This window comes from Sinocyclocheilus grahami, unplaced genomic scaffold, assembly GCF_001515645.1.
Source record: "Sinocyclocheilus grahami isolate Dianchi unplaced genomic scaffold, SAMN03320097.WGS_v1.1 scaffold186.1, whole genome shotgun sequence".
Taxonomy (NCBI): domain Eukaryota; kingdom Metazoa; phylum Chordata; class Actinopteri; order Cypriniformes; family Cyprinidae; genus Sinocyclocheilus; species Sinocyclocheilus grahami.
Window position 1 is genome coordinate 207,485 of NW_015505365.1, and position 11,558 is coordinate 219,042.

Sequence of the window (11,558 nt, forward strand, 5' to 3'; positions counted from 1 at the left end):
TAATGTATAAGTTGACGAGGCATTGCATGAGATTTCATGTGTGTGCTATTAACGCTGTCTAACTGAACTAAACACACGGGAAAGCAAAGACAGCTTCACACAACTGCTTCATCGTTACTTCATGCAGATACTGTACATATATGCATAACTTCAATCAAATGATGTTTCTGATCATATTTTGTAAAGCAAAATCAATTTGGATGTATTTATTAGCATTTTGATCAAGTGTATTCACACACACTTCATCTAAATAAATGTTTTATATATTTTTCCTTTATATATAATTCGTTTATATATAATTCTAGAATCATTCTTTTATATTTGGTTATTATTATTATTATCATTATCATCATTTGCATATTATTGCATGTTATGTTTTAATATAATTTTAATAGTTGCATTATTACAATAAATATTTTTATAAACCAGAAGTCAAGATGGGCAGAGGATCACCAATTCCCCCAATGCTGCGGCGAAAAATAGTGGAGCAATATCAGAAAGGAGTTTCTCAGAGAAAAATTGCAAAGAGTTTGAAGTTATCATCATCTACAGTGCATAATATCATCCAAAGATTCAGAGAATCTGGAACAATCTCTGTGCGTAAGTTGTGCATATGTAGTTTTTTTTTTTTTTTGGTGTTTGGCTTAATATTATGTTAGAATCATTATTATACTCTTATACCGTTTGTTCTTTAATATTTTGAATTGTTTTTAGCTTTATTTTTTTGTTTTTCATTTAAATGTTAAAGGGGTCATATGATGCGATTTCAATTTCTCCTTTCTCTTTGGAGTGTTACAAGCTCTTGGTGCATAAAGAAGATCTGTAAAGCTGCAAAGACTAAAGTCTCAAATCCAAAGAGATATTCTTTATAAAAGTTAAGAGTCAACCACGCCTACCTAAAACGGCTCTTTCTAACACGCCCCCACATGTCTATGTCATTAATTGGGAAGATTTGCATAACGCCGCCCAAATGTTCACGCAAAGAAAGAAGGTGTAACTTTTATTCTCGCTGTAGTATTGTTGTTGCCGCCGCCGACATGTCGTGAAGGCACTGTGTTTCATTGTGAAAGCGAAACTACTTTGTCTGATCCGTGCTGGTCGCTGAGGAAATACTACAACTTCGCGCTGTCGATCGCCGGATCGGCTTTCACCGTGGACGAAGCGGAGTCCAGCGCGGGGTCGTCACATGTAGTTGCCGCAGGCATCACTAGATGGTAAGGGACGTAACATTTCCGTCACACACTTGAGGAATTCGGCCAATCACAACGCACTGGATAGCTGGCCAATCAGAGCACACCTCGCTTTTTCAGACCGATGAGCTTTGAAAAAATTGACGAAATGGACATAGAGGAGAAACAATAATGTACAGTATGTGGAAAATAATGTGTTTTTTGAACCTTAAACCGCATAAACACATTTCATTACACCAAATACACCAAATAATGTTCTTTTTAGCAACATCATATGACCCCTTTAAGTTTTGAAATTTTGTTGTACGCATTTGTCATTTTTATTTAATTTCTTTATTTTTAAAATGCGTATAGGCAGTATTTATAAAGTTAAATGACTAAATAAATAAATAAAAATAGTTATTTGTACGTTTTTGGTTATTATGCGTTTGCAATAATTTTGTCATCTTTTCATAGTTGTGTACGCTTTTCCTGATCAGTGTGAGCGAGCGCTGCGCGTGCTCGACTCCCCTCGGGCTCGCGCAGCTCGCGCACGTGAGTTAAAAACTTCTCCGCGTGCGATTACGGAGCGCGCACGAGACACGACACATAAATCTCGGGCTCCTGCTCCGGTTCCCGAGTCAGAACCACCGCGAAACATGGACGACTTAGGTGAGTGTGAGCCTCTTTGACGTTTGACATCGGATCATCGCGAAAGGAGAAGTTTGACGCGACGCTAGAGCGCTGGATAGACGCTGTAGACGCGGATGGAGCGCGGAGCCGCTGCCAACGTCAGCGCGACTGCAGCAACACGCTCGCTCGCGCCGCTGGACGCCGGGTTAAAGCTGCTCTTATTCCAGCTGGGCTGATGCTGCAGTGTTGCAGGACTCAGGTTGATTCATTCTTTACAGCCGCTTCCCTCGCAACACTGTGAGATTAACATCAGACCCTTACTAGCGCAAACCCGCGTTGAGCTTTATATTTGTCCTTAAATGCAGAAGCGTTGAGCATTCTTTTGTTGCTAATTATTGTGCATGGTTCCCGTCTGGTTGATTTGTAGTGCAGCTTCTGCAATGTGTCAACACAACTACAATCTGTCATTTTGCACCCGACCTCAAAACTTCACAAATACGCACCTAAAACTTTCTGTTGGTTTTGATGGTGTGCATGTGATTGCATTGCCTTTACTGGAGGAATCGGCGCACGTGGTTTGCCAGGACACTTTTATTTCAAAACCAGTAGTTATTAATGTTGGCAATTAACTAGTAGTGGTGGCGTACTGTGAGACAGTTGATCCCATAATCTTCAGCTTGATGTTGTAACTTGTTGACTTGTTGCTCAAGGCAATGAGAAAACGAGCCTAATCTAAGTCATCTCAGTATTACTGCCTTGAGGCTGTTGAGTGGAGTTCCACGTTGTTTAGTGAAGTTATTTTCGTTCATCTCAAGCATTTGTTTAGACATGAATGTGGGAGCAGGGTCAGAAATTAAAAGAAATTAGGACTGGCGGCTACTACTAACAAAATGGCCTTAGATATGGTGCATTCCTCTTTTTATTTGATATGTGCACTCTAAAAAATGCTGGGTTAAATACAACCCAGTGCTGGGTAAAATAGGGACAAACCCAGCAATTGGGTTGTTTTGAATAACAATATAATTTGTTTAACACAACCTTCTGGGTAGTAACCCAACCGCTGGGTCAAAACAGCCCAATTGCTGGGTTTGTCCCTATTTTACCCAGCACTGGGTTTATTTAACCCAGCATTTTTTTAGAGTGTGTGGAATGGATAGTGCTGGGCGGTATGACCAAAAAATGTATATCACGGTATTTTTCTAAATCATACCGGTTTCACGGTACATGACGGGTTTTTTTTTTCATGCATGACCGGGTGTTAACCATATTTCTACTGATTGAGAGGAAATACTGCAGTATATTGACTTAGAATGCCCTATTTTACTGTCATGATGAGTGAATATTGTTGAAAAATACCACACTAAATAGTGACTAAACACAACCTCTTTTAATACATGTTAACCAGGAGTCTCTCATTTATAATCGCGGCATCGTCTGATAAAATCAGCATGCATCTACACTAAAGAGCGGCTATGCGGTTGTTTTGGCTATATTACTTTTTTATTCCCTTAACATTGTCAGAGACCATATTTTTTTGCAATGGTTTTGTTATTTGAAGGAATAAGGACATGCATGATTTAAGTATTTAAGGGAATAAAGCCAAAGAAAGAAAAACTTTTAAAAGAACTAGAATTATGCAAATATGCAAAATATTTTTATTTTAAAATGTGCACACATTCTCTCTTAATCGTGTGCCTAATTTGTCAAAAACTACTTCATTAGCCTTATATTTCTTGTCTCATTGCATTCTGTTATGAATTACATGAATCATGTCAATTATAGCTTATATTTTCAATTCAAAATCTGACCGAACATCAAGAAGTTTGCGTCACCGGATATTACTGTCAGTCGTTGAACATAATGTAAAACAGTTGTCAATTTCCAAATGCTTAGTTACGTCTTACTTCACTCGCTTTCATGGTTAAAACCATGAAACCAGGAATTAATTGTTAGCTTATGTCAATGGTAAAGCATGAAGAATGTCAGATATTGAACATTTGGGGGGGGGGGTCTATTCTGGTTATGGCCCTATGCAAGTATGCAACCTCAAATGCTTCACAAGCTCGATTTTGTGCCATTGTTGCATTCTGAAATGCATCAGACCATAATTCATAACTCAACAGAAGTAGCCTATGCATTGTGTTCTCAACATTTAGGCTGATGAAAACTGTCCGATGCATTGATTTAACAAATGCTATTTAACAGATTTTAAGATCTGCACAACTGTCTTTATTAATCGAACAGAAATTTCCATCAGGCTTCGCTTAACTGGATATTTTTTCCCAGATTGAGGTTTTTACACAACAACTTTTTATTGCATGTAGATGTACTGCAGCTATTGTCTCATGCCCAGTGTGTTTCACTAGAGCAGGTTTGGATGTCGTATTGCAACTAAAGAGTCTTGCATGAGCTAATCGTCATGTGATTTTAGACAGAATTTTTTTTTTTCATGAAATGAGTCAAGATGCTGGGCAAAGCTTCAGTCTTTCAAACACACAACCTATATTTAGCAATGATATGTGCCATCCTGACAGCGCTTTAGTGTCCGTCTCGTCTGTTCTCTTACTGATCACAGGAGCGGTCTAAACTCTGTAATACAGATTGGCATAAGTGACTTTTCATTGCAAGACTTTGCTGAAATTTGATTATACTATTGGGTCATTCTCTGCCAAATCATCCAAATTTCAGAAACTTCCCTGGCAAAAATCTTGGGGTTTGTTAATGTGTACAATTGAATGATTTACTCATGAAGCCACATTAAGAGTCCAGTATCTCTGGAACTGAACATGGGACCTAAAAATTAAGATACAGTAGCAAAAGGAAAGCTTGTTAAGAGCCAGCATCCAAAAGGATATTGAGATGTCTTTAATATTTATTGAGTTACAAGCATTCAGACTTAAATTAGTTTTCCCCCTCCAATTTGGTTCCAAATCTAAGGTGAAAATTGGCATTTGGCTCACAAAATAGTGGATTATTCTGTAAATATACAACCATGACATTTAATATTTTGGCTTTCATCACTATTTATAATTGTGTTAATAATAATTTACTAATGGAGCCACATTGAAATCCCAGTATCTTTGGAATCAAACCAAATGCGGTCTTAAAAATGAAGATATCAAAAGTTAGGTATGGTAAGAACCAATATCCAAAAGGATAGAAAACTTTGAGTTACAAGCATTCAGTGCTTTTTTCCGTTTTTGAACTGTCGCCATTGGCATATAATGCAACAAGGATTGCTAAAGTCAATGGATTTTACTAATAGACCTGACAATCTCTGTGAAAAACATAAAACGATACTGCCATCTTTCTAACGTCATTTTCCCCTTCCTGCAATTTGGTTCCAAATCTCAGGTGAAAATTGTCATTTTGACCCACCAAATAGGGAATTACTCCATAAATACTCATCCTTGACATTTAATAATTTGGCTTTCTTCTTCATATATGTAGATTTTCATCACAATCTGATTCCAAAGCCATTTCAAGTGGATCTCTGCACAAATATTCAGCAGCGATGGAGATGTGCGGATCTTTCTCGTTGAGTTCAGTTGCTTTTGTTCTGCGCAAACTGTGCACAAGACGACCAAGAGTGTGCATGAAGAAAGTAAAGAGTCTCACACAAACAGTGGTGTCTTTCTCCTCGGCAGTGGAGCGTAGATCGAGGCAGGCATTGAGGTCGCAGGTGTGAGCGGGTTATTTTTATAAAAATTTTTTTTAGCCAGGCCTCTCCTGTAACCATAAGCCTGCATTGTGGGCTGTGGAGGACCGCTTGAACATAAAAAACCTGTACGCCCGCGTCCTTTGCAGTGTTTTGTGCCCTGAGACAGTTAATGTGACGTGCTTAAACAAACAAATCTGTCTGTGTGTCTGTCTCTTAGTGCATTTTTTTTTTTTAAAGTTTCATGTGTACACGACAAAGTTTTCAAAGTGATTCGCGTTTACATAAATCTACGAAAACGGCCAAAAACGCTGCATTACGTATGCCAGGCCAGTAGTTGGCGCTGTCACCTTGTTAGTGAACAGTACCTGTAGAGAAGTGACGATTATATGTTGTCTCCGCTGTTGGTTGTAATCTTGGTGAAGTAAATCCACACTTTACTGAAGAAGCGTTAGCAAACTCTTGAGCAGCAACAACAGTACCATGTACTCCGCCATTGTTGTGTATGTTTGTTCGCGCCTGCATTTAAAATCGACACGTACTGCGCATGTCTACATACCTAACACGTACTACGCACGTGCATGACGTCACTTTTTTCAAAGATTCCCGTTTGGGTGTTTACACGGAAACGACAACGGTGGCGTTTTCAAAAACTTGCACTTTGGAACCTGTTTTCAAAAATATGCGTTTTCAGTTCCCAAAATCAGTCTAATATATGATTTGCTGCTTCTTATTACTATCAGTGTTGAAAACAGCTTCATAGTTTTGTGGAAACAGTGAAACATTGCTTTTCAAATTCTTTGATGAATAGAAAGTTCAAAAGAAGAGCATTTATGTAAAATAGAATCTTTTGTAATTTAATACATCCTTGCTGAATTGCTATTCATTTTTCAAAATACTAACCCCAAACATTTAAACGGTAATGCATGTACATTAGTGTAAGTGTACGATATGTTACATTACACAGCTACTTACTAAATAAATAACAAAAAATCCATAAAACACAGGAGAGCTGAAGGAGTGCTGAGGTTCTGCTGTTCACTCGTGTGTTAATGATCGCCAGGCAACTGCACAAAAACACAAACGGACAGAATTAGACGCGCACAAGTAATTTATTATAGCAGTGTCGAGTGTGTGGTGAAATTTGGACTGATCTTTAATACTGATTGTGTACTGATAAAATGTAAAATTGCAAAAGATACGTCTAAAATGTATCTAGATGCATCTAAGATGAGATATGTATTTCTTGATTTAGTTGATTTGGCTGGGCGTTCTAGCTAAATTATGTCTTGATATTTTTCAGTGTTTGGGACATGTAATAGCCGTTTTCACGGTTTCCACAAAAATATGAAGCATCACAAGTGTTTTCAACATTGATAATAATCAGCAATGTTCCTTGAGCAGCAAATCAGCATATTAGAATGATTTCTGAAGATCATGTGACACTGAAGACTGATGCTGAAAATTCAGCTTTGCATCAAAGGAATAATTGCATTTTAAAATATATTCAACTGGAAAACGGTTCTTTTAAGTTGTAAAAATATTTCACAATATTACTGTATTTATGATTATGTTCTCAAACGTTTAAATGTTCTTAAGCACTGAATATGTATTTGTCCAGTAATTGGGTTAAAGAGTGAGCTGTCATTCGGTTTTAGTTCAAGCTCGATGATAATAGTCTCTATGATCAAGGCCTGGATGTTTAACCTGGTCCACCCTTGTGTGCACAAGATGACATTTATCTAAATGATCTGGTGAGAATCAGAAAGGATTGCGTGTAATTAAGCATTCTTTTATGTCTGACCTAAACCATCTCAGACGCTCTGAGTTTGCTGATGTTTGTAGGGCTAAACTGTGATATGCTGTTGTACATAGTGTGAAATTGTGGTGTACGAGCACATTAGCACTCAACCGTTGAGTTGGCTGCATGCATTAAGATGCAACACAGTGGTTTGGTGATGTGCTGTATGTGAGTTAAAGAAAGCTCACCTTAAAAAAAAGGAAGTTCCTCATTTACTCGCGCTTGAGTTTTATTTTTGTCTGTGAAACACAAAATGAGATGTTTAGCAGAATGTCTAAGCATCTCATTTCCATATGATGAAAGTGCATGGTGATTTCTGAAAAGGACAAAAATATGGAAGCATGTTTTTGCTGAGTTTGATTCTTGCCGTTTTTTTTCTTTTGTTGTTGTTCTGTTTCTCACTCACACACACACACACACACACAATTGCTAATTTGTTTTTGTGCTGTCAAATAGTGCATCCAAAATAAAAGTTTTCTTGACATAATATATGTGTGTACTGTGTATATTTATTATGCATATATAAACACACACACATACAGTATATTCTTTTGAAAATATTTACATCTGTTTACACTTATATATTTACATTGTATCATTTAATATAAATATTTAATATATAAACAACATTTTTCTTAAATGTATACATGCATGTGTGTGTATTTATATATACGTAGGTCTAATAAATATACACAGTATACATATATTATGTAAACAAAAACTTTTATTTTGGATGCGATTTAATGATTTGATGGCGCTAGATTTTTTTAATCTAACAATTATGACTTTTCTCACAATTGCGAGTTTATTTTCACAATTTTTAACTTGCAATTTGAGTTTTATCTTGCAGTTCTAAGAAAAAGCGTTAGAATTATTGTTACAATTACAGGCACCGTTTTAAAGCAGACTAATGTGGATGAGTTAAAATGACTATGAACTTCACTTGGTGACTGTTAGTCACATCGCAAACGCTCTTGCAACGGTTCCTTTTCTGGGAAAGAGCGTTTGGTTGTGATGTGTAAACACTGAGTGTTTGGTGAATGGTGAAACGCTCCAACCTGAACACACACACACACACACACACACACACAGGCTTCATGGTGAAGTGCACAGGTCCAAACTGTGACACATTTGTTTGTGTTATGGTGAGAGAATGTGATCATTTTATCTTCCTCGTATAGCTTTATTCTGTGTTTTTGTGCTGTGAATAGCTGTGACTTTCAGACTCAGATTAACTTGAATTTATCAAGAGCATCACCTATTTGCAAGGCAGATATGGTCACAACACATAGCTGAACACTTTCTCACAGCCGAAAGCTTATCTTGTCTTGTCGTGAATACCACATACTGTGTTGCGATAAACAATAGGTTTTGTGTTCGAGATGCCATACTGAGCAATTAATTGAGTTAAGTCTTTTTCTCATTTGATACATTTATTATTTTTAGTAATGTTGTAAGACAAGGTAGATTAAGTAGAAAAAATAATGTACATTATTTATTGGAAAGTAAAAATGTGTATTTATATTTTTTCTCCTTAAATGCTATATTAATTTTTTTCTCCTGTAATATTATATAGATTTTTTTTCCCTTAAAATATTGTATTTTCTCTTTACATATTATATTTATTTTTATTTATTATATTTATTCATTATATTATATTATTTATTTGTTATTTATTTATGTTCTCTTTTTATGTTTGTTTATTTATTTATTTATTTTTCTTGTTATATTTTAAGAAGAAAAATAAATATGTTAAAGGAGTAAAAATAAATATATGAGGGGGAAAATAAATATTATATTTTTTAATTTGTTTCTTAAATATTGTATATATTTTTCTTTTCAAAATTATATTTTCTTCTCACTCTCTCTCTCTCTCTCTCTCTCTCTCCCTATCTATCTATCTATCTATCTATCTATCTATATATTGGCGGAGAGAAAAAAAATAAAAACGTATTTATAATATTTAAGAATGTATGTATATATATATATATATATATATTATAAATACGTTTTTATTTTATTTTTTTCTTGTTAAAGTTTTATATTTAATTTTATGTTGTGTTGAACGAGCCTGGTCTCATGAAAATGCGTATAAATAGTACTCCAAATAAAAACGAAAACTTGTGGTATTGATACGCAAAAATGGATGAAAGTGATGAAAGTACATATGATACGCAGTTTTCGCGTGCATATGATACGAAATTTGTTGGCGTGCATATGATATGCAGTTTTCGCCTACATATGATACGCATCTACCCCACAACTCTAAACCAACCCATCGCGTAGCATATACACGCCAAAGTCCATTTTTGTTTTTATTTGGCGTACTATTTATACGCACTTTCATGAGATCGGGTTGGTTGAACACATGCTGTATAGTTTGTGGCAATAGTATGCTCTGGTCTGTGCTAAATATAGTTGGAAATGCTTTCTTTAGAGAACAAATATCACCATTCCTGTTTTTTCCCAGTAGTTGTTTTTTCCAGCTGACCAAGTGACTACATTTCAATTAGTCATTCTTCATTTAAACCGGTTAAAAAGAAATGAAGTGCATCTCATCAGCATTCAGCACAACCGACATGCAAATGTTGGATATCTCTGTTAACCTAGTTAGATAAATTTAACACGCCTCTGACAAGTCCTGCTGTCAGGATAATTACTGGTCTACTCTGTAAACGCTTTCTATGCCCAGAATTGGCTTTGCATTTTCCCTGACTTTAATCTAAGTGATGCATTTGGCACGACGATCAGAGACGTTCTGCACGAGTCTAAACAGGCCAAAGCATCTGAGGAATTCCCAGCACACCTTTCTGCTCATCAGATAGAGAGACAGAGGGATGGGGAGGGCGAGAAAGCTCATGGGAGAACGGCTGGATGCAGGAATGATGAGTAGAGACTTGCACATTTATTCTTGTGCTTCTCTCATTGACAGTACAGTAACTTTCAGGTCACATGTCTGTATGCGTGATGCCGAACGTATCTTGTCTGATCTGTAGGATTAGGTTTTGAATCCCAGGCATATTATGACCAAGACTGGGTAGCATGTGCTTAACCACTTATAAGTTCTTTAAGTTATTTCGTTGGATCCCATAGGTTGCAGGCGGAGATAGTTTGGATCTGAGCTCTTGTTTTCTCTGGAACAGTAACTACTTCACATGCTCTTTGACTTCCCGTCTAAGGAGTATTTTATTTTGTTTTGTTTTGTGTGTTTTTTGTTGTTTTATTTTATTTTATGTTGTGTTTTTATTTATATTTTGTATTTTATTTTTATTTTGTACTTTTTATTATATAATATTTTCTTTTATTTTGTCATTAATCTTTTTCTTTTCTTTTATATTTTGTATTTATTTTGTTGTACTTATTTTATTTTATGAAAGAAAATGAGAAATGTGAAAAAGAGAAAATCAAGTCTCCATTAACCAAAATTCATTTTTAGGAGTTAAAATCACAATCACAGTGGCCAGTAACAACTTAGTCATGTTTTTAGATAAGTCAGAAGAGCTGTGTTGTCGTCTGCCGATGTTCAGGATGGATCTTTTTTTGTTCTTCGGCTCAGAGTCACTGTCTGTGTGTGTTCACTCCCTCCGCATGACCACATCTGTGTCATCAGCTACATTGCTTCATCATTGGTTTATGGTTAATTTCAAGATTTTTTGACCACAAGTAACACAAATGTACCGTAGCCTGCAGCAGATTCTTCTCATGAGAAGGCTATCATTTTCGATGAACTGTGACTTATACTGTAACTCTCAGGTTATTAATGAGATGGTCCACTTGTAAAAATAGCAGTTTGATAATGATACTGGACTGTCGCTCTCTCTTTCTGTCTGTGTGTTTGACTCCGAGCTGGTAATTGGTCCCACATGGCGTCTCTCTGACAGAATCATAATTAAAAAACACACAGCCTTAAATATAGAGGAGCCAGAGGACACGATCTCCACCGAGGAACAGCACTTTTCATGCTTTCACTCTCCTTATGCAGCTTTTAAGTAATTAACAGGCCAACCTTGAATGTTTGCTCAATTAATATGTCACATACTGTAAGTTGAGCAATACACTGTCATTTTGGTGTATCTGAGAATATATTTTTTATTCTTAAGCGTGTTATAATGAATTCATTTAAGTGATTGCTGGAGCAGTTATCAGTAGTTCATACAGTGAATTGTTTAAAAATTATTGTATTTTCTAAATATTGTAGCTTATAGTCAATAAAATGCATCCCTTCTGAATAAATCCATTTACATTTTTATATATATATATATATATATATATATATATATATATATATATATATATA

The 11,558-nt window shown here is 35.8% G+C and overlaps 1 protein-coding gene across 1 annotated transcript in view; it reads left to right on the forward strand.

The window, feature by feature from the left end:
• Positions 1 to 1,708: 1,708 nt before the first annotated feature.
• The window catches only part of pxna (paxillin a), a 36,219-nt gene continuing 26,369 nt past the window's right edge, over positions 1,709 to 11,558 (forward strand). Inside the window, exon 1 of the mRNA XM_016284627.1 lies at positions 1,709 to 1,841. Coding sequence (XP_016140113.1) covers positions 1,829 to 1,841 — 13 coding nt within the window. The 5' untranslated portion in view covers positions 1,709 to 1,828. The remainder of the gene's footprint in view (positions 1,842 to 11,558) is intronic.